The following is a 23936-nucleotide window of genomic DNA, read 5'->3' as shown; positions in this document are numbered from 1 at the left end:
CTTGCCACCATCACCTCTGGCTTACTCATTAGGAATAAATTTATAAAACAGATTTATATCTGGAATTTATAATTTTCTGTAAAGTTGTTTTGTGACCATATCAATTAGACTCTGTTAGAATTTTGATCTAACAGTACACTGAGAGCCCAGGACCTGAGCAATTTTCATGATGATAATGAACTAAGATTGTTTTGTATTTTATTGATGAAGCTCCATACTTAAGAGAATATTGTAATGCATCAACCTGATTTTTGATGGCTTTTGCAACCATACAAACTTTGTACACTACCGTTCAAAAGTTTGGGGTCACCCAGACAATTTTGTGTTTTCCATGAAAAGTCACACTTTTATTTCCCACCATAAGTTGTAAAATGAATAGAAAATATAGTCAAGACATTTTTCTGGCCATTTTGAGCATTTAATCGACCCCACAAATGTGATGCTCCAGAAACTCAATCTGCTCAAAGGAAGGTCAGTTTTATAGCTTCTCTAAAGAGCTCAACTGTTTTCAGCTGTGCTAACATGATTGTACAAGGGTTTTCTAATCATCCATTAGCCTTCTGAGGCAATGAGCAAACACATTGTACCATTAGAACACTGGAGTGAGAGTTGCTGGAAATGGGCCTCTATACACCTATGGAGATATTGCACCAAAAACCAGACATTTGCAGCTAGAATAGTCATTTACCACATTAGCAATGTATAGAGTGGATTTCTGATTAGTTTAAAGTGATCTTCATTGAAAAGAACAGTGCTTTTCTTTCAAAAATAAGGACATTTCAAAGTGACCCCAAACTTTTGAACGCTAGTGTATGTGTACCACCACAGGGAACCTGATCGTAAGTGCAAGGCAATGTATCTCAGACACTAGACCACCAGACAATGAAATTTGTGTCTTTATTTCTCTAAGATAGATGGGTTTTTATCTAGCTCTTATTTTTAACTTGCTTTTTAAAAATTAACATGGGATTATTTACGAACACTGGCGCAGCCCTTGACATTATGAACAACAGCAGAGCGTCTCTGATGGGTGCATATGCATTTTATTCCTCTTGAACACGAGTATAGCATCAAACACCAGACATCAAACACCGTACACCATGAAACTAAAGAAAACAAAACCAATTCATGTAACATGGTTGTAAACGAATACACAGTTTTGCAGAGTAATGTTCACAGACTATGCTCTGAATGTTACACACCTTGCTCCGCCCAAAGCCTTGTGCTAAACCACAGTTCAAGCAATGCACCAAACACAAAACACACTCAATAAACAGCACACACAAACTTTACATTGTGCCTGAATGACATATCGGAATGACAGACAGCAACGTTTTATAACATACCCTGCTAAACCTCTGACGGAGGCACATGGTGAATATAAACACAGCAGCGAGCGTCTGTAACATAAATACATCTTCCTAGGCTGACGGCTCTGCCCGAAACATGAATAATGAGTGACACCACTTACATGTACTGTACATTGTACACTCATCAGGAGCTCTGTTTTTAGGCAGTGCCTAAAGATATATCTATATTAATTATCTTAGTGACCCAATAAAACCAAAACTTACTTAAAATAATCATTAGAAATCTTTCATCAGATGGAAATCTAATGTTGACTAATATGATCCAGTATAATGTGTTTGTGGAAGTGTATAATCCAATAACTGAGCGTACACACTGCAACATCAATCAGCAAACAATTACAACTCTGAACAATAATTCTGTCGAAGAGTGAGATGATGTTTCCTACCAGACAGCGTGAGCAGAATCAGAGCCGAGAGCAGCATCTTCATCTCTTCTTCAGCAACAACTTCACACACTCGCTGTTGGGTCTGTGTTTATACTGAGCTCACTGACTCGGTCATGATAGGTGAGAACTAAGAGTACTTCCTGGATGAAAAGAATCAACCTAATATAGCTACAGACACCAAGAGTGTTAAACCATATAGGCAGGAAGATGAGCAGGGGCCTCATGCATTATCTTTTGCACATGCGTGCACGCACACACACACCTTATTAAAAATACATTTTGATTCAGAAATGCACTGTATGGCCAAATATGTGGACATTTGACATCATATATGATCTTGTTGGACATCCCGTTCCAAACATGGGCATTTATATGGAGTTGTCCGCCATCTCTGCAGTAAAGGTAATAATGCATCATGTACAGAGGAGTATTCCACATCAGAATCATGTGATGATCATTAAAAGACCTCAAACATGAACACTGTGTGAGCGTACACCTCAATGAAATCACAGCGGTGTGTGACATTGCCAAGGTGAGACATTAGCTAGTTAGCAACATGGCAGGAGTCAAGCTGCATCACAGCTCTGTTGAGAGAGTTCTCTTCCTATTTCAGAACATATATTTTATTCAAACAAAGACTATTTATAACAAATTTTGTTTATACAGAGGGACCTCCATGTCTGCTGACTTGCTCGAGTATACCAGCATGACTCTAAAACTCACACACCTTGCTTATAGACAGCATTATACACACACACACACACACACACACCTGCTATCACTTATTACTCGTGTTATTTAAACCCTGGCTTCTCTAAGTGTGTCTTGTGTTTGTTTTTATTTTCCAGAAGTGTTCCTCACTTCTACTGCTGTATTTTCACACCAGGGTGATTTTATTGCTTTGAATGTCCTGCGTAAATAAAAGTTTTCTGCGCTTGCATCCGTCTCTGTTCCTCAATCATGATAAAATATTAAGCAGAAATGTCAGAATCCCAAGGCAGAGAGAGAAACCACGTTGACGTAACTTATAATAGTATATTGTTAACCCATCCATCCATTATCTGTAGCCGCTTATCCTGTGCAGGGTCACAGGCAAGCTGGAGCCTATCCCAGCTGACTATGGGCGAGAGACGGGGTTCACCCTGGACAAGTCGCCAGGTCATCGCAGGGCTGACACTCATGCCCCTTTTCCACCAAAGCAGTTCCAGGGCTGGTTTGGGGCCAGCGCTTAGTTTGGAACCGGGTTTTCTGTTTCCACTGACAAAGAACTGGCCCTGAGGCCAGAAAAAACGGCTCCAGGCTAGCACCAACTCTTTGCTGGGCCAGAGGAAAGAACCGCTTACGTCAGCGGGGGCGGCGTTGTTAAGACCAACAACAATAGCAAGGCAGCGAAAGGTCGCCATTTTTAAGCGAAGAGAAGCAGCAGCTGTACAAATGCGAAATCATCCATTATTGTTGTTGTTTTTGTTGCTGCTTCTTCTTCTCCGTGTTGTTGTTGTTACTTCAATGTTCGCGCCAAGGTTTATGCAAACACAGCAGCGTAACTGACGTATACAGCGACGTAATGACGTGGCTCCCCTTAGCACCCCGAGCTATGGAAAAGCAAACTGGTTCTCAGCTGGCTCGCAAGTTGAACGAGCACCAGCCCTGGAAGTGATTTGGTGGAAAAGGGGTAACAGAGACACACAACCATTCACACTTCTGGTCAATTTAGAGCCACCAATTATCCTAACCTGCATGTCTTTGGACTGTGGGGGAAACCGGAGCACCCAGAGGAAACCCACACAGACACGGGGAGAACATGCAAACTCCACACAGAAAGGCCCTCGCCGGCCACGGGGCTCGAACCCAGGACCTTCTTGCTGGGAGGCAACAGTGCTAACCACTACACCACCATGCCGCCCCTCTATTATTATTATTCTCCTAACATTTTTTAGGACACTGTGTCTCACTGTGACACAGTTTTCAGCCAATCATCACCAAATTCACATGAAGAATACCTCTGGGCTGAATTACGTTGCTGTGACTTCTGGTGCCAATCCAGATCACTGGTCTGGAATGATCCATGAAAAACGGGATTATTTTCAATCACTTATAACTCTGTCAATTTTCATGATTTTTTCAGTCAGTTTTTTTTCCAGGGTGGCAGGGTGCAACTTTTCCTCATGAAGCATCATTCTCTATCTCTTACCATTCTGGATTTATAGGGTACAGTGACCAGACATCTCAGTTTGTAACAGCTAGCAGAAATTACTGTGACTTTAGTCAGTCTCTATCTAGTTTAATTTAATTTCTGCGTTGCATTGGATACATCACACCACCCTGGCATTGATTACTTTCCTATAAAAAAATGAAAACTTTGAATACTCCGAATACTTTATTCCTTACACAGTCAATAAGTATCAGCAGCTCATAAACATCTTAACCAACCTTTATTTATGACATTATAAAATTTATTTCAAATGCAAAACACAGCAAGCGTGAAGGCTGTATCATGTTTGTCTTTTTCAGTTCAAAGGGGAAATTCACAAACAGAAGACATGAATGAAGTGAACGAGGTGTGAAACTCTGATCAGCTCATTGTTATTGCATAGAGAGCTATAGCTGTACATTAGCATAGACTGGAGAATTATTCTGTTGCTGTATGTTAGCGTAGATAGCACAATCATCCTCCTTCTGCTGCTCAGTGCTGACAAACCTGCAATCACACAGAAAACTGTTTAAAAACCACAAAATACAAATGTTAATTTCTGTTTTAAACTTTTTGGCATTACAGATTGTGAGTGAGATGATGGTTTCATCAGGAAATTGTGAGAGTTTAAAATAAAACTTATTGTATTGTCTAAAAAAAAATAAACAAGCAGAGTTTTACCGCCTCTTGTAAATCACAGCTCCAATGGCTAAACCGATCAAAATCACTCCCACTATCACCAAAACAATGATCCAGATTTTCCACTGATTTTCGCCTGTAGAAAAAGAACTTACATTATTTAACACATGGATATTTGACTGAACACAAGTCACTTCATTTCCTTCAGGAATCATTCGAGATGTTCAGGAATGTTGTGAGCAGATGGACCCACCCTCGACGTGAAGGCTGATCGTTTCAGATCCTGATGTCACGTTGGTTTTCCAAGTGCAGGTGTAATTCCCAGAATCCCTCACAGTTAGAGCAGGAAAGTGAAGAACGGGTCCTGATTCAGGTAAGAGCTCATTGTTTTTAAACCACACGAACTGTGAGGAATTGTGTGTGCAGTTCACATCACACATCAGATTTAACGAGTCTCCTTGTTTAAGGGTCCCGTTTCCACTGAGCCTGATTAGTGACACCTTTAAATCTTTTCCAGAGAGCAGGAAAGACTCCACGTCAGTGAATCAGGACTGAGAGGGTGCTAATAATTATAATACAGTGGCAATACAGCTGAGAACTGAAATATGAGTTGACTAAATATAGTTATTTATTCTGATGTTTATAAATAATCAAATTCATTTTTTCACACACACACAAAAAATGTCCAGCTGAGTGAATACAGTTGAGATGGGAATGCATAATGTACAGAGGAATATTCTGAGTCACTATCATGTGATAGTTGTCATGTTAACACGTTCTGGATCCAATTCCCAGTCAACCCATTAGCAACCATCCTGAACCCATGCAGCTCGGACGAGCCAAGGTCTGCCTCGCTGAATATAAGAAGCAGGACTCAAGTGTCCCAAACGGCACAAGAAACCTGCCTCCCTTCCTCTGGATGAGAGAACACCCTCCTCTTCAGAAAGGTGTCAGCATTAACTTTTTCAGCAGTTTGTGCTACAGGAGCTCTTCTGTGGGATTGGACCATACAGGCTAGCCTTCGTGCCCCATGTGAATCAATGAGCCTTCAACACCCATGACCTTGTTGCCGGTTCACCAGTTGTCCTTCGGCTCCTTGGACCACTTTTGGTAGATACTAACCACTGCATACCGGGAACACCCCACAAGATGTGCCATTTTGGAGATGCTCAGATCCAGTCATCTCGCTATCACAATTTGTCAAAGTCACTCAGATCCTTACGCTACGCTTGCCCATTTTTCCTGCTTCCAACACATCAACTTCAAGAACTGACTGTTCTCTTGCTGCCTAATATATCCCACCCCTTGACAGGTGCCACTGTAATGAGATAATCAATGTTATTCACTTCTTCACCTGTCAGTGGTCAGAATGTTATGGCTGATCGGCATATACAGTAATTGTGAACTGTCTTACAGCCAGCACGACTATCGAAGCTGCTCTTATAGAAAATAATTCAGCACCAATCAGAATGTACAGTACAACAGCGCTGTGGTATAAACACAATAAAGAAAACAGCTGATGTAAATCAACAGAAAAAAAAACCCCGCAATATGAAACATACTACATTCTTTTTACACTGTTTTAAATCTGCATAAATATTCAGCCCAGTATACCAAGTCATTTCACTGAATGTTTACTCTGCTAATGACTAGCAAAGTGTCCGTGGTGACAGATTTTCATAAGTGAATCCGAAATTAGACTTTTCTTTCCCACAACATACTGGGGCGGCACGGTGGTGTAGTGGTTAGCACGGTCGCCTCACAGCAAGAAGGTTCCAGGTTCGAGTCCAGCAGCCGGCGAGGGCCTTTCTGTGTGGAGTTTGCATGTTCTCCCCGTGTCTGCGTGGGTTTCCTCCGGGTGCTCTGGTTTCCCCCACAGTCCAAAGACATGCAGTTAGGTTAACGTGGGGTGGCCTTGGGCTGAGGTGCCCTTGAGCAAGGTACCGAACCCCTGACTGCCCCCCGGGTGCTCTGGTGTGGCTGCCCGCTGCTCTGGGTGTGTGTGTGTGTATATGTTCACTGCTTCAGATGGGTTAAATGCAGAGGATGAATTTCACTGTGCTTGAAGTGTGCATGTGATGAATAATAAAGGTTTCTTCTCATTTTAAACCTGCACCTGTCCATTTCACTTATATAAACACAAAATACAGCTTCCTACACGTCCTATGCACATAAAGAATATTTAATTTTAACCATAGCATTTACCTGCAACTTGTAGAGTCGCTCCAGGAACACCTGTGTATCTGTCATCAGGATTATCAGTTATAAATCTGAATCTGTACTCTCCAGAATAACTGAACTGTAGATTGTGGATTAATAAAGTGCAGTTTGATTTGTCGTCTCCAGCGTACTCAAAGTCTGAGTTGGTGTTTGATGAGCTGTCATAAACATACGGAGGGTTTAAACACTTGTCTGTGTTTGAGTTCATTGAGCACCAAAGCTTTTCCACCACTTGATAAATTTGCTGTGGAGGATAATAATAATTACAGGGAATGGAGACACTGAATCCTCTCACAGCACAGATCTGACTATCGGGATATTCCACACCCCAGTCTTTTTGCTGAGTAAACACACCTGCAAAATAAGTGTGCAGAAAAAAATCAGTGAAAATGGCAAAGTTTTTGCAAAAATGTGTTAGTTTTATCTTTAAATTTGTAGTTTAATTCTTTATATATATATATATATATATATATATATATATATATATATATATATACCTTTTTTGTATACTTAGTACTTTTTGCACTACTCCTTCACTGCCTTATCTTCTTTTCTTTCTATATTTTGCTGCTCTTTTGCTGCTGTAACAATGTAAATTTGCCCTTGTGGGATAGTAAAAGGCTATCTTATCTTATCTTATCTTATCTTATCTTAAAGTTAAAGACTAAAACAACAGGATCAAGTGTCGATTTTGTTTTACGGTCTTGTTTTGTTGCACTACAAAATGTTGTTTGTACATCAAAAGTGTTTTTGTCTTTTCAAAATAGAGCACAAAGATTCTCATAAAAACATCTCTGTAAGTTCTCTCGAACAGCTGATGAGCGTAACAGTGATTTGAGACACCAGGATGTGGTACGGTGTCTTTTTTTTTTTTTTATAACAACACCACATACATTGGTTTATTTCTTACAAACAAATATCAAAGCTGAAATTTGAGGTAAGAATCTGTCCTTGTTCTAGTGTCAGTGAAAGGATAAGAACTGAAGAGTGAAGAGTTGATTTCATACCTGACACAGTGAGCAGAATCATCACCAGGTGCAGCATTTTTTTATTTTTATATTGCTCTTATTTAGCAGGTGATCAACACAGACAGCTTCTTTTGTGTGTGTGAGAGAGAGAGAGAGAGAGAGAGAGAGAGAAGTGAGAGCCAAATGTAGTTCCTAAAAATGTCCAAAAGAAGAAGTATATTGCCAGGTAAAACAAGGATCAAAACTTACCCAAGTGAGCAAGATTAGTTAATGAATGGGGTAAAATTTGATCATGACTGGTTAGATTACTGGCCTTAACTCTTTTTATCAGAGGCTGAAAAATGGAATTTGCAGGTTTTCATAAGTATTTATTTTTTAACCAAGCCTACAAGGTTTAAATGTTATAATCTTATTGTGGAAATTATATACAGTGTTTTACGATTAAAAAAAAAAAAAAACTTTGTGTTGTGTGTTTTATTGCCGTACCAATGTTGTTGTTTGCCCAGCAGGGGGCTCACTCCCCTCCTGTTTCCTATCACCCTGTTCAGCAGGAGCTAAACACACAGTCACAATACTCTACACACACGCACAGAAACACAACAGTGACCTGGCTGATCTTATAACAGACATCTCATCTCATTCTCATTATCTCTAGCCGCTTTATCCTGTTCTACAGGGTCGCAGGCAAGCTGGAGCCTATCCCAGCTGACTACGGGCGAAAGGCGGGGTACACCCTGGACAAGTCGCCAGGTCATCACAGGGCTGACACATAGACACAGACAACCATTCACACTCACATTCACACCTACGGTCAATTTAGAGTCACCAGTTAACCTAACCTGCATGTCTTTGGACTGTGGGGGAAACCGGAGCACCCGGAGGAAACCCCACGTGGACACGGGGAGAACATGCAAACTCCACACAGAAAGGCCCTCGCCGGCCACGGGGCTCGAACCCGGACCTTCTTGCTGTGAGGTGACAGCGCTATAACAGACATGTGTTGATAAAATAATTAATTTGTTAATACAGGTCAAAAATGTCTGATGATTCAATTTCACTTCTGCCTTCTGAATGGAACACCAGTCTTCTGTATGAAAGGGTTAATTAATAATCACTAAAACACACTTGTTACTGTTGATACAGCAGCGTGTTATGTGATATAGCCAGTATTGGATGGGACGGGACAGGACGGGACGGGACGGGACACACCCACATGAGAAGCTTCATGAGAACATGGGGTAGTAAAATTCTGCTCAGATTTCTACACCATCAATGTGTAATGAGTCCTTCATTCTCTGCTGTGGTGAAGCAATAGATTTGGAGTTTACCATTTGTTACGTAGCCTAGATGCTGCGTTGCGTCTAATGTTTGCCCATGTGGTTGCTGTGGGTTTTTTTTTTTCCTTAAGAGTGATTCGCTGCAGGTGCGCCTTGGGTGCCGGAGCCGCCCGATTGGCCGGTGCCGCCAATAAAAGACTCCAGTCTCCCTGGGTGGATTCTCTTAGCTCTCGGATCCTCTGCTCTTTCGCTTTTGAGCCTCGCCTGCGACACTGTCTCTTCCAGCTACACTGTAAAATATAATAAGTTGACTTTACTTAAAAAAAATATGCAAAGTCGTTGCCTCAAAAAAAGTCATTTATGTTGATTTAGATAAATTAGATTGGGTTAACTTATTTTTTGTGAGTTTGCAGTACTCAAATTAACTTAGATTAGTTTGATTACATTAACTTATTTATTTTGAGTTTGCAGTACTCACATAAACTTATATTAATTTGATTACATTAACTTATTTATTGTGAGTTTGCAGTACTCATATAATTTTGATTACATTAACTTATTTATTTTAAGTTTACAGTACTCAAATCAATGGAATTCATGAATATTAAGTTAAATTTATGAAAAAAGATATCTGAAAGCCATTGATTTGAGTACTGTAAACTTAAAATAAATAAGTTAATGTAATCAAAATTATATAAGATGAGTACTGCAAACTCACAATAAATAAGTTAATGTAATCAAACTAATCTAAGTTAATTTGAGTACTGCAAACTCACAAAAAATAAGTTAACCCAATCTAATTTATCTAAATCAACATAAATTACTTTTTTTGAAGCAACGACTTTGCATATTTTTTTTTAAGTAAAGTCAACTTATTATATTTTACAGTGTAGTGGGCACATTCTGGGGCTTTGACCCTCTCTATATTTTTGTTAAATAACGCTTTTGTAGCTGCTTGTATTTTTGGTAAGACGCTGTTTTATTTTTTTTCAAAACGTGTAAGAATCCCTTGTTTATTTCGTTTTTTTGGAGGGATTGTTTAAGTTGAATTTTACGACTCGCAGGCCGTTATTGACGCCTTTTGTTAACCCTTTCTCCAAGAGCATTAAAAAAAAAAACATTTACTTTTGAAATCGCCGTCTCCTGGGCTTCTTATGTTGTGTTCCCATTTTTTCAATTTTATAGGTTCGTAACATAAATGGGGGCTCGTCCGGGAGAGAATTAATTCATTTATTAATTGATTGATAATCAAAATTTAGTCCTTGCTCGTGCGTAAGTCACCTTACGTTTTAGATCCGCTTTTGAGGCTTTTTGCGCTTCCTTAAACACATCGGCGGTTTTAAACGGGGGCCAGGGGGGGCCAGTGCCCCTGTAAAATTGCTCCTGGCCCCTGTTGTGGCCCCTGTGCTGAACAGGTAACAAGATTTATTAATTTTGACGTGCGCTGGCTCGAAGATCGGAACTGACATGACGGAGTGTTCTACACGGACTCCTTAAAGCGCTACACGCACGCTGTTACCTGCAGCAGAAAGACCCGCAGCAGCGCGAATTGTAAACTTCGGACGCAGATAAGAGCTGCAGCCCTGCAAGAATTCTAGTTCTCTAGGCTACTGCGAAGAGGCGAAGGTAAGGAAAATTATTCAATTTCGTAACGTCAGTGTTTGCACATATCCGTGTTTTACTGTTGTTGTTCACTACAATAATAAATCCGTTTTATTGCGCTTTCTTAAAAGTGCGTTGCACAGCAATAAGTAGCCTAACTTAATATTTTTGGGAAATGGGTAAAATAACCGACAGTGTTTAACCTTCTTGTAAAACTTTATTGGCCTTTTGATATGTAGAGGCTACATTCCTCTCCGTTTACTTTTTAGTACAGACCTACTGTAGGCTATCATCATGGAAAGGAGCAAGAAGGACATTATGTCCTTTTTTGCCCCTGTTGGCAAAAAGCAACATAGAGAGAGTAAGGAAGATGAAGATTATGAAAGAGGAGAGAGAGCCAGAGGTGGAGAGAGAGCCAGAGGTGGTGGTTGGAGAGGTGGAAAGTGAGGCATCTGTTAGGGTTATATAAGTATTATTCTTATTATTCTTATAAGTATTATTATTAAAATGGTGACAAAATTAAGAGTTAACTTAAGGTTCAGTTAAAAATGACCTTCTGTCTCAGCTGGACATTGTTTGGGAACATTTTGTTTATGAAATGTGTATTTTGAACAGAGAAGTGTCTGAAGGACCCACCAAGGTCTGTTTTAGTGTCAGATCGACCCACACACACACTTTAATGTTGGATGTAATGGTAGCCTTATTGCTGAACAAAGAGTTAAGACTCTTATATTATATTTTTATATTATATATTATAGTATATATTACTTATAGTATATTTTAGAGCTTTTTAAGATCCTTTATTATTTTGGACTATTGCATATACTATGGCAGTGATTTTAAACTGTTCCTGTGTAGCCTGACCTTCGTCCAGTGGAGAAGAACACTTCTTTGTTAGACCAAACATAGTCTTTGTTTAAAACATTGTCGTAAAAACATCTCACGCGCCTTGACGTGCGTAAATGAAATTGCTGAATTGCTGAAATATTATTTTGCTTATGATTGAAGGTTTCATTCACACACATACATATGGAATTAAGATGTGATTTGCTGACCTAGCACATAGACACAGATATCAAAATGATGTCACTCACTCACACCCTCCCATAGACACATACACACACACACACACACACACACACCCCTCTCTGAGGTCACATACAAACACACACATTTGACAGACACAATAGCCGTTTGGAGAGATTATGATTTGTTATAAAAGGTGTTTGTAATCTTTCATCTTTGACGAAGTGACTGTGCGAATAAACTGGCATGTGAACTCTCTGGTTCCCCTGTCTGTTTCTCTCGTTCTATCATTCGTCCCGGATCCGAGGGTGGCTCATGAAGGAATCGGGGTCTCTTTCTGGGTGAACCCCAACAGCATCTGAAAGGCAATCTGAGAGTGAGGATGAAGACATTCAGGATCAGATTGAGGGACAACCCAACAAGTCATTGGGACAACCAGATTCACCATGCATATCAAGTACAGCACAGGTTTGTGATGTTGAACAAATGTATGTGTGAGCAGTGTCGACCTACAATTCATATAGCCTACCCTGAAAGTGTGAAGTCTGAATAATAATTAATAAATATAAAATACAAATAATAGATATAATGATAAATAAGTGTTCTCAGTCGCACTCTCATATTTACTGTTCATCTTTCTCCAGATATCAGCAAGTGCTTGGACAACACTCCAGTGCAGCCACATCTGAAGAAAAGGTTAATTGTATGCAAAAATAGAAATCTTATTTTACAAAAAAGAGAAACATGGTTTTAAGATTTACTGAGCACAACTTATTTTATGTTTAGGCTATTGAGACAGAATGTTTCTCATTGTATTTATGCTCAATGTATTTTGTTTTGGTTTTAAATAAACTAAACATTTTGAACGCCTAAATATTGCCATGTTTTGCTCATATGTGCCCCCCTGAAAAAACACTGGCCCAACCTCGGCCCCCCTAGTAATTTCGGTCTAGAACCGCCAGTGCTGAAACACCCCTTGTGTTTTGTCCTCGCTGCGAATCTTTCTCTGTCCCAGGTGGTAGGTTTGTATTCTTTGCTGGTGCCTACTAGCTGTTTAGAGTTGTATTTTTTTGTGTGTGCCGTTAACCGTAGTTATGCTTAACCTAGATGAGTTTAAAGCGCCAACGCAGGAAGCGCTGCTTGGTATAACTCGTGATGAGCTTCTACGTGTTGCAGGGCATTAAAGTTGATGTTCGTGGGGGTATCACTAAAAGTGAGTTGCAGGTGCAGTTTATCGATTCGCTGTATAGCCAAGGTGTGTTTGGCGAAGTCGAGAAAGTCGCCCCTGAACCTCCGACCACTTCCACTAAAAGCTCACTCGAGTGGAAGCGCTTAGCGCTGAGAGAGAGGGAGCTTGAATGGGAGCAAACTAAATTAAGAGAGCAGAGGGAGCATGAGCTCAACATCAATTTCACTCGGGAGGACGTAAGTGGGAATAATCTAGCCTTCTTGGATTGTGATGTACACATTAGACAAGACAGAAGCCTTAGCATCGAGGTCTACCGGAAACCCACACACACGGACCAGTACCTACTCTTCGATTCTCACCACCCACTGGAACACAAATTGGGGGTCATTAGGACCTTGCAACACAGGGCTCAGAACATCCCTACAACGGTAGAGGGAAAAGAGAAGGAGCAGAATCACATCAGGAAAGCACTTCAGAACTGTGGGTATCCCAACTGGTCTTTCTTCAAGAGCAGGAAAAGGAACATAATGGACAAGGAGGATAACAGGAACAAACGCAAGAACATTGTCATTCCCTACATTTCTGGTCTATCTGAGAAACTCAGGAGGATCTTCTACAAACACAACATTCCGGTATGTTTCAGACCCAGTAACACCCTGAAGCAGAAATTGGTCCACCCTAAGGACAGAATACCCAGACACAAACAGGACAACGTGGTGTATGCAATTCAGTGCAGTGAGCAATGCACGGACTCGTATATTGGTGAAACCAAGCAACCGCTTCACAGGCGTATGGCTCAACACAGGAGAGCCAGTTCCTCAGGCCAGGACTCTGCTGTCTACCTTCATCTTAACAACAAAGGACACTCATTTCAGGATTCCAACGTACGCATTTTAGCCAGAGAGGATTGTTGGTATGAGCGAGGAGTTAAAGAAGCCATTTTTGTCAACCTGGAACGGCCATCACTGAACAGAGGTGGGGGTCTAAGACATAATTTATCAGCCACCTACAATGCAGTCCTTGGCACACTTCCCAGACAACTGAATGCACACCAAAACCCAGCTGTTTTCAGTGGCTCACAGGAGGACAGAGAGAATCAGCATTCCATTGATCACCTTAACGGGCAATCCATTGATCACCCTAACGACTCTCGAGGCCATTCACATTCAGCCCCCAGTGACCCACGCCAACAGGATGACTCAACGACACCTTAGATGAGCTTTTCATCCATGAGAGGATAAATACCTGATACTCCCTACCAGTCAGACAGAACTGAAGAAGCCTTTTGGATGAGAGGTGAAACGTCTTCAAGAATTTTCAAGCAAGTCCAGTTGCTCTCTTTTACCACCCATAGTTACTATGACCTGGATGACTGAGAATATTCACAGACGAGCATGAGCTCCGTTTAAAAAAACCTGGAACACGATCACGCTGTACGCTTAAAGGAACTGGAGTTGCAGGCTAGGGCAGTTGGCGTACCATCCAGGCATGATTTTGACGTGGCTCGAAATATACGTGTAGTTCCACCGTTTAATGAAAAAGAAGTCGATAAATTCTTTAATCACTTTGAGCGTGTGGCTACTACATTAAAATGGCCACCCGAGGTCTGGACAATGGTATTACAATGTGTTTTTACTGATAAGGCCCAGGAAGCATATTCCTCTTTGCCACTAGAAGATGCTTCTGATTAGCAGAAGGTCAAACAGGCGGTACTTAGGATATATTCGCTCGTTCCTGAAGCCTATCGGCAAAAACTCCGGTCATTTTCAAAACCCGACTCGCTGACGTATGTGGAATTTGTTAGGGAGAAGGAAATCCTCTTTGACCGTTGGTTGCAGTCACAAAATGTCACCACCCTTGAGGCGGTTCGCAACTTAATTATAGTAGAGGACTTCACCAACGGACTTCCACAGGGCGTCGCCACCTACCTGAGCGAGCATGAAGACCTAACATCTGCCAGAGCAGCCGGCTAGCGGATGAATATGCTCTTGCTCATAAACGCGATCTCACTGGAAAAACTAGCTCTTCAAAACAAAGTGGGCTCGTTAAAGGGCCGGTGCGTGGTCGCACGCCTTCCCTGCCCCGTCAGTCGAGCGTTAGCCGAGTCAGCCAGGCGTCTAGAAACACAGTTCCAGCATGCGTTTACTGTAAGAAAAAGGGCCACGTCATTGCTGATTGTTACAGGTTTAAGCGTAAAAATCAAACCTATCCCGCTTCACCAGTCAAAACGGAGACTGGTTTGTGTTTCCAGTTCTAAAAAGGACGAAATAAATGTATCTGATTCAGATGCGGACAAATCCCCAAGTGGGTCTTTTGCGCCGTTTATTTTGGATGGCACTGTCGCTTTACCTGGAGTGCCCGGCGAATGTGTGCGTATTAAAATATTGCGCAATACCGGTGCTTCACAAAGTTTTTTGCTTAAGGAGGTGTTACCTTTCAGCGACAGTACATATACTGGAGATGATGTCCTCGTACGAGGATTTGAAATGGGTTTCGTTAATGTCCCTTTGCATAAGGTGTCCCTTTCGTCCGACTTAGTTACCGGTGATGTAGTTGTGGGGGTTCACCCCTGTCTCCCCGTTGAAGGTGTAGCAATGCTGCTGGGGAATGATCTCGCCGGTGGGAAAGTTTTGCCTTGGCCAATAGTATCTCCACAGTCTTTAGGTGTTCGTCCGTCCACTGTTGTCCCTGAAGTTTATCCATCCACCGTAATTACACACGCCATGGCGCAGTGCTATAAATGTGACAGTCCAGATGTTATGGTGGATTTAAGAGACTTTCCTTGCTCATCCGTTAATGAGCAGTGTCTCATCGCCTCGCGGTTCTCATTCGGTCACGTCTAAACTCCCCCTTAGCCGCGAGCAGCTAATTAAAGAGCAAAAAGACAATCCCTCTCTGACACCGCTCTTGTCCGAGGCCACATCGAAATGTGATAATGATGTGAAACCTCCAGGCTATTTTATACAGGATGGTGTGTTGATGCGCAGATGGCGGCCTTTGACTGCCCCTGTGCATGATACATGGCATGTTGTTAATCAAATTGTGGTGCCAACAGTTTATAGGGATGAAGTGTTAAGTCTAGCTCACGACCACCATTTTGCGGGACATCTGGGTGTCAATAAAACTTCCGACCGAGTGCTACAACATTTTTTTCTGGCCAGGAATTAAACGTGACGTCATAAGGTTCTGTAGGACATGTCACCTGTGCCAAGTCGTAAGGAAGCCTAATCAAGTAATTCCGCCTGCTCCCCTACAGCCAATCCCCATGTCTTCTGAAGCATTTGAGCATGTAATCTTAGACTGTGTGGGTCCTCTGCCTAGAACCAAGTCGGGAAATCAGTACCTACTCACGATCATGTGCAGCCTCACGCATTTCCCCGAGGCCGTTCCCTTAAGGAAAATTACAGCCCCGGTCATCGTGAAGGCGCTTTTGAATTTTTTTTCTGTGTTTGATCTCCCAAAAGTCATTCAGACAGATCAAGGGACAAATTTTCTGTCTAAGATATTCAGGCAAGTCATGCAACAACTAGCGGTTCAACACGTTACATCAAGTAGTTATCACCCCCAGTCACAAGGTGCGCTTGAACGATTTCACCAAACCCTCAAAACAATGCTAAAAACGTACTGTCTTGAGTTTGAATGTGACTGGGATGAGGGAGTGCCGATGTGCCTCTTTGCCTTGTGTGAGGTGGTTCAGGAGAGTCTAGGGTTTAGCCCTGCGGAGCTAGTCTTTGGGCATACTGTGCGTGGGCCATTGAAGGTTCTCAAAGATGCGTGGCTTACTGAGATGGCCAGTTATCATGACCTAAATGATTGTCTCAAAAATGCGTTACAGGTTGAAGCGGGCTTGCCAACTGGCAAAAAAGAACCTTGAGTTGTCTCAGGGATGAATGAAAAAACGGTACGACCGAAAATCTCTCTCTCGCCATTTTTCCCCTGGTGACCAAGTCATGGTTTTAATGCCAGTGCCTGGCTCTGCTTTACAAGCGCGCTACGCGGGCCCTTATCGCGTGGAGCGAAAAGTTGGTGACTTAAATTACGTCATTGCCACCCCCGATCGCAAAAAGGTAACCAGGCTGTGTCACATTAACAGACTAAAAGCCTACCGGGCACAAAAACTGACAGCTGCCGCAGTAAGCACTGATACAAAAGGGGAACTGTCCAGGTCATGTGGTTCTGAACTTGCCACTCTCTCCACTTCATGCGCAACCGCTGTTCTCTCTGACCAGCCTCCCGACGTTCCTGGCCCGCCTGTTTAGTTGGTTGAAGGGAGGCTAAAAAATTCTGAAATCCTTAGCGATCTGCCCTCTTATTTTTCCCACCTTGCTAAATCCGAGTCAGCTGACTTGATTGCTTTGCTGAAGTCCCATTCCTCGCTGTACCACCGCTATCGTGCATGACATTGATGTCGAGAATTCAAAGCCAATCCGCCAACACCCATATCGCGCAAATCCATTAAAGTGTGAAATACTTAGACAGGAGGTGAACTTCATGTTGGAAAACAAAATTGCTGAGCCAAGTAGTAGCCCGTGGAGTTCCCCATGTCTATTAGTTCCCCAGCCTGACAGTACGTTCCGTTTTTGCACCGACTTTAGGCGTGTTAACGCAGTAACCAAGCCAGACAGTTTCCCCTTGCCTCGAATGGATGACTGTGTTGACCGCCTAGGTTCGGCCAATTATGTGAGCAAGCTAGACCTCCTCAAGGGATATTGGCAAGTCCCTTTAACCGAGCGTAGTAAGGAGATCTCAGCTTTCGTTACACCTGATCATTTTCTACAGTATGTGTGCATGCCTTTTGGTCTTCGAAACGCCCCAGCCACCTTTCAACGATTAGTTAATCGAATTTTTGATGGTGTGTCTAATTGTGAGGCATACTTAGACGACTTAATTGTGTATAGCGCCACCTGGCGGGCTCACGTGGAACATCTTGCCACCGTCTTTGAAAGACTGTCTAATGCGAACTTGACCGTGAATCTAGCCAAGTGCGTATTTGGCGAGGCCACCGTGGTGTACCTCGGCAAAGTTGTTGGACGTGGAGAAGTTCGTCCAGTGCTTGCCAAAGTGGAAGCAATTCTGAACTTTCCACCTCCAACCTCACGACGTGAATTGTGCCGTTTCCTGGGCATGGTGGGCTACTACAGATCATTCTGTAGAAATTTTTCGAGTGTTGCCGCCCCTCTCACTGACATGCTCAGCACAAAGCATGTGTTTGACTGGGATACACCCTGTCAATCCGCCTTTGAATCAATCAAAGCGCTGCTTACTACTGTGCCTGTGCTGGCCGTGCTTAACTTTAACATGCCTTTCTCTATTACGGTGGATGCAAGTGATTTAGGGGCGGGTGCTGTCTTGTTTCAGGAGGGTAACGATGGTCTGGACCATCCTGTTGGGTTTTACTCACGCAAATTTAACCAGTACCAACGTGCCTATTCCACCATCGAAAAAGAAGCGCTTGCGCTCGTGCTGGCTCTACAGCACTTCGAGGTATATGTTGGCGGGGCAGCTAAGGTTACCGTATTCACAGACCATAACCCTCTAACATTTCTCAACCGTATGTGCAACAACAACCAAAGGTTAATGCGTTGGAGTCTGGTGCTTCAGGGCTATAACCTTGACATTAAACACATTCGTGGTTGGGATAATGTCGTGGCTGACGCGTTATCCCGGGTTTAGTTATACTGTTAAATGGAATTAATAATAAATTGTCGGGCTGCATTTTTCTTTTCTTCCTGTAATGTAAACCTGTTAAATATATCATTGTGTGATTTGAAACTGTTGTGAAACACTCTAATTGTATATGCCTTTACTCTTTATGCAGACTTCCCCTGAAAGGTTCAGAATGTACTCTGGTGGGTACTTTTTTTTTTTTTTTGCCTTGTTTTTGGGCGGTCACGTGGTTATGAGCAGTTGTATCGGGGGCACCACCAAGGCTTGGGCAACTACTTGTTACTGGGTAGTTCTACCGGCCTATGGGTTTAAGGTGCGCAAGTACCCACCACAACGGCTGCCCGAAGATTAGGGTCTACTGTTAGGTAGATTTGTGTGTATAGTTAGTGGGGAAGATCTGAGTTTTTATATTTATGCAGTCAGTTTCACAAAAAAAAACATGTGTGTATGTATATGTATGTATGTGTGGTCTTCACCCTTCAATTTATTTCTTAAGGGTGGGGGTGTTGCGTAGCCTAGATGCTGCGTTGCGTCTACTGTTTGCCCATGTGGTTGCTGTGTGTTTTTTTTTTTTTTTTTGTTTTTGTTTTTTTTTTTTCCCCTTAAGAGTGATTCGCTGCAGGTGCGCCTTGGGTGCCGGAGCCGCCCGATTGGCCGGTGCCGCCAATAAAAGACTCCAGTCTCCCTGGGTGGATTCTCTCAGCTCTCGGATCCTCTGCTCTTTCGCTTTTGAGCCTCGCCTGCGACACTGTCTCTTCCAGCTAGTGGGCACATTCTGGGGCTTTGACCCTCTCTATTTTTGTTAAATAACGCTTTTGTAGCTGCTTTTGTATTTTTGGTAAGATGCTGTTTTTTTTTTTTTTTTTTTTTTTTTTTTCAAAACGTGTGTGTGTAAGAATCCCTTGTTTATTTCGTTTTTTTGGAGGGATTGTTTAAGTTGAATTTTATGACTCGCAGGCCGTTAGGCTGCTGGGCCATAGGCAGCTGGGCCATAGAAGGTTCACGCTGCACGCTGCATGCTGCACGCTACACGCGTGTAAAGAAAAGTGGATAAACGTAGCATGACTTGCTCTGGGCCATAGAACGGCGTTCACGTTGCACGCTGCACACTTCACGCGTGAAGCGTGAAATGAACATGCGCACTTTTTTCTAGGCGTGAAGATGGAAATTCCAGTCAATGCATGCGGTCACCGCCGCGCCAGCCAATCAGAACGGGTCTAGGGAGATAACTCTATGCTTTCAGGGGAAAACTTCAGAAAAAATAATTGAATGGTATAATTGAAAAATAGTTCTTCATCGGGATTGTCAAGCAGATTATAGAATATTCGGTGAAATTCACCACGGGTTTCTCTCAGAAGGAAGTGTTCTCGGCTCCAAATTCTGTTCCTTTTTCTCTTCCTCTGTCTCAGTAAAAGCAGAATGAGGCAATCGTCGTCATCCGAAGAGTCCGTATTGTTGGTTACTCGGTCAAAGTAGAACAGGCGCAACACGTGAACATCCAAGCATGAAGTTTAATGGCCCAGGGTCCGGTTCTTCACGTGAACGTGTAGCGTGCAGCATGCAGCGTGCAGCGTGAACCTTCTATGGCCCAGCAGCCTTATTGACGCCTTTTGTTAACCCTTTCTCCAAGAGCATTAAAAAAAAACATTTACTTTTGAAATCGCCGTCTCCTGGGCTTCTTATGTTGTGTTCCCATTTTTTCAATTTTATGGGTTCATAACACCATTACAGAAAAATCAAACATTTCACTCAATCAGCGTCAGATGTTTTTCAAATGAGATTAGCATGTGGCTTGACATGAAGGTGCGGTCCTGTTATTATATGGCACAAGCTACTTCTGGTAAAATCGTGCGCTCTGATTGGTTCCTTGGCGGGCAGTATTTTCCCATGGGCAATTATGGACTTTCTTTCCAAGGTGCCGGCTTTCAATGTTGCAAAAAAGAAAAACAAAATGGCAAAAAGAGATTAATTGGAAATCAAAACGGAATCAAAAATGGCCGAAACACAAAAGACAAACAAAAGTCACTGAGTTATTCAAGAAATGAGTAACAAAGAGCATTCAGAAACCACTAACCACTAACAGAAATTCAGTTTTGAAACTGCTAGCCATTTATTCTGCATGTATGACTCAACTACGTTACAAATATAACATGACGGAAAGCAGCATGACGCCTCATTATAATGACTGTCTATTTTAATTTTTGAAATAAGACAAGACAAACTCCTTATTAACTTTGCTTGCTCAGTCTTTATGGGAAAATATCAGACCTCAGTCTTTATGTATGGCTTGGTCCATACCGTCAAGCATGGCCGTAACTACCATTGAGGACACCGAGGTCATGTCCTCGGTATTTTTTTTTTCAGAAATTTCAAATTGAATTCGAGCAGTGATCAATGTAAAACGCAGCGTCCGCATCCACATGTCATCTGTATTTCCCCCCAATAAAATTCACATTTGTCTAATGTCATCTGAAATCTCTCAGCCTCTATCTCTATCGTTGCCATGTCTAAAGCAGCGTCATGCGACGTAGCCTATACTAGTGTCGGCCGGGGAAGTTGGGTTTTGGATAAAACAGGCAGGGTGTAGTCTACGCTCTATCACATATGCCTACCTAACCTAACGTAGGCTAATAGTCACATCGCATTATAGAGCTTTACCCGAGTGCAAAATGAAAAAGTTGCAACAAACCAAATTAAGGTTTGGACAGCCAACAGAAGAGAAAGAGAAGGAGGGAAGGTGAGAAAATATTGTCAGTGCAGTGGCAGACCGTTCAGCGGTGTCATGCCAACTTTCCAAGGGGAAACGTTTCATTGTCATTGCCTATTACATTTTAGTTAGCATTTCGAGAAACATTCAAAACTACGTTGTCACAGGCAGCCCTGTGCAGGGCTGACTAAACGGGCTTGTTCGAGTAACTCTCTCGCTCACTCACTCACACAGACACACACACACACACAAATAATACACTCTCACACACTCTCTCTAATACATAGTCTTCACACAGAACTAATAGCCCTACATTCTAATGTAATTTAAGATAATGAAATGTAAATAATGCCAATACTTCATGTAGCTGAGCAATACACTCAGTTCAGTTTTGACTTTTATGTCAGACAAAACTCCACAGTTATGATGGCACGGTTTTAGAATTGTTAAAGTAAATGTGTTGTGAGCCAAACTTACATTACAGGCAATGGTGAGAACACTGTTTCAGAGAATGCGTGCAAATGGATCTCAATTCAAGACAGCCAGATAGACTGATGCCTTTACATTACTGCTCAGAATGTCTCTACACATACAGACACCCACAAATAACACACAAACTCTGTCTCTCTCTCTCTCTCTCACACTATTATTATAAGGTGTAATACTAAAGCTTACAATTCAGCAGTTCACACCCTTTCTGTCATGTGTATGCTGCAATGTAAATAATGCCAATACTTTAGGTAACTGGTACTTTAGGTATGTATATTCAGTTCAAGAGTTCACTACTTTTCTACTTTTATGTCAGATAAAACACCACAGTTATGGTGCCACAGTTTTAGAATTGTTAAAATAAATGTGTCCTCCACCAAATCTATCCTTACTTATTTATTTAAGTTGTGCCGGGGGGCTTCGGTGCTGTCAGCCATGTTTGACCTCGGTATTTGAAAAATCCTGGCTACGGCCCTGCCGTCAAGACCTCGGTCTGATATCTTCTTGTCATGACCTCACGCTCAGTTAATAAGTAGTTAAAATTGCACATGTGAACTCAAGTAATTCGACGTCGTCTCAATAATATGTGGAAATAAAAGATCCATTTGGGGGGGAAAAACGCATTTTGAAAAATAAAAAACATTGCACTATTTGTGAAAAGACCATAGGTTAAAAAACTGCGTGAAATATAACAGATTAGATTAGATTAGATTAGATTAGATTAGATTAGATTAGATTAGATTAGATTCACTTTATTCATTCCACATCGGGGAAATTCACGTGTTACAGTAGCAAGAAAATGTCAAACAGATAACAAATAAAACTGAACTAAAAATTTGACAAACGAAAGATTAAATACAGAGGGTTATTTGCATTATCTACTGTGAAAAAGTATAGAAAAATTGCACATTACAGGTAGACTCTGTACATATACACACATATATACATAAATTATATATATATATATATATATATATATATATATATAAACATAAATATAAGTGCATAAAAATTGTTTAGGGCCTATATTAATTGCACATAATAATTGCATCGATGAGAGATGGCAGAGGTAGTAGTGGTGAAGTAGTGCAAATATAATGACAAACAGGTTATTGGTGCTACGTTACAAGTTGTGGGTGTTCTACAGTCTGACAGCAGCAGGTATGAATGACCTGCAGTATCTCTCCTTCTTACACCGTGGGTGTAGCAGTCTACTACTAAAAGAGCTGCTTAAAGCCCCCACAGCCTCATGTAGGGGGTGAGAGGGGTTATCCATGATTGAGGTCAGCTTGGCTAACATCCTCCTCTCACCCACCACCTCAATGGAGTCCAGAGGACAGTCCAAGACGAAGTGTCTAAAAACCACATGAGAAAATTTTACATGTGAATCATGTGATTATTAGCATGTAGAGTTTGTGTGATTTTCAGGGCTCCATTTGAGAAGCAGAATGTATGTGTATCATGATTTGCGAAGCATTATATAGGTGTCAACTGTGATATGTGGATCGTATCTGTAATTTGAAGCATTTCTTCATTGAAATTCATTTATTCATTTCAAGTTTTATCTTGAAGATTGTAGTGTCTGTGCTCTTGAAAGAACATCAGAATAGTAACTTTGTACACAGACTAGAGCTGATGTCACAGTGATTATCTGGAATCTAGAATATCTCTTAAGAGTATAATTTGTTCACAGAGCACACGGGCGACACCTACTGGTCAGAAGGATGAATTGCTCTCAAGGTTGACGCACTGAGTGGATTTTCTGTGACTGTGATGCATCATACATTTGGATTTTTTTCCTCTGTAATTCTGATAATGTACGTATGTCGATCGTTATCTCTGATATTATAACATACGTTTCTCAACACTTTTATGTTATAATCTAACTAGTCTTCTGTTATCATATTGTCTTTGTCCTGTTAATTTTGATACAGGTATTTGTTTCCTCGTATTTTGCACTAAGTACTTTTGTACAGTATTATCTTTTTATATTTATATTATTATATTTATTTATATTTACTTGTACTACTCATGTTATTTGTTATCAACATATATATAATTTTTCTTTATTTTAATTTTATATTCTATATTTTCCCTTCATTTTGTCATTTGATTTTATGGACCACAATGGAAATAAGTGTTTTCATTTTCTTGTGTCACCCATGTATTTTAATGTATTTATAATTGTTTGTGTGTATTTACATT

The 23936-nt window shown here is 41.5% G+C and overlaps 2 protein-coding genes and 1 long non-coding RNA gene across 5 annotated transcripts; 1 reads left to right on the top strand and 2 right to left on the bottom strand.

The window, feature by feature from the left end:
• Nucleotides 1–4238: 4238 nt before the first annotated feature.
• On the bottom strand, nucleotides 4239–5098 carry LOC132867513 (uncharacterized). Its single transcript, XR_009650743.1, has 3 exons — nucleotides 4840–5098; nucleotides 4629–4722; nucleotides 4239–4454 (listed from the first exon to the last, which is right to left on the bottom strand). It is a non-coding gene; the product is annotated as an uncharacterized LOC132867513 (long non-coding RNA).
• Nucleotides 5099–6282: 1184 nt separating this feature from the next.
• Nucleotides 6283–7901, bottom strand: LOC132867512 (myelin-associated glycoprotein-like). The gene is made up of 2 exons (XM_060900468.1): nucleotides 7814–7901; nucleotides 6283–7160 (listed from the first exon to the last, which is right to left on the bottom strand). The coding sequence occupies exons 1-2, from the start codon at nucleotides 7848–7850 to the stop codon at nucleotides 6775–6777; spliced, it is 423 nt and encodes a 140-aa protein (XP_060756451.1). The 5' UTR covers nucleotides 7851–7901; the 3' UTR covers nucleotides 6283–6774.
• Nucleotides 7902–10307: 2406 nt separating this feature from the next.
• On the top strand, nucleotides 10308–23611 carry LOC132867510 (uncharacterized). Of its 3 annotated transcripts, XR_009650742.1 has the most exons (4): nucleotides 10308–10677; nucleotides 11987–12147; nucleotides 12324–14164; nucleotides 23425–23611. XR_009650742.1 is itself a non-coding variant. In XM_060900466.1 (3 exons), the coding sequence occupies exon 3, from the start codon at nucleotides 12835–12837 to the stop codon at nucleotides 14080–14082; it is 1248 nt and encodes a 415-aa protein (XP_060756449.1). In that variant the 5' UTR covers nucleotides 10308–10677; nucleotides 12001–12147; nucleotides 12324–12834; the 3' UTR covers nucleotides 14083–19131. The 3 variants fall into 3 exon arrangements, 2 of the variants coding, with proteins under 2 accessions (XP_060756449.1, XP_060756448.1); XM_060900466.1 differs by lacking the exon at nucleotides 23425–23611 and having other exon boundaries at nucleotides 12001–12147; nucleotides 12324–19131; XM_060900465.1 differs by lacking the exon at nucleotides 23425–23611 and having other exon boundaries at nucleotides 12324–19131.
• The last annotated feature ends 325 nt before the right edge of the window (nucleotides 23612–23936 follow it).

The sequence above is a fragment of the Neoarius graeffei genome, chromosome 19, assembly GCF_027579695.1.
Source record: "Neoarius graeffei isolate fNeoGra1 chromosome 19, fNeoGra1.pri, whole genome shotgun sequence".
NCBI classification, from domain to species: domain Eukaryota; kingdom Metazoa; phylum Chordata; class Actinopteri; order Siluriformes; family Ariidae; genus Neoarius; species Neoarius graeffei.
This window is presented reverse-complemented; position numbering and strand designations above follow the sequence as displayed.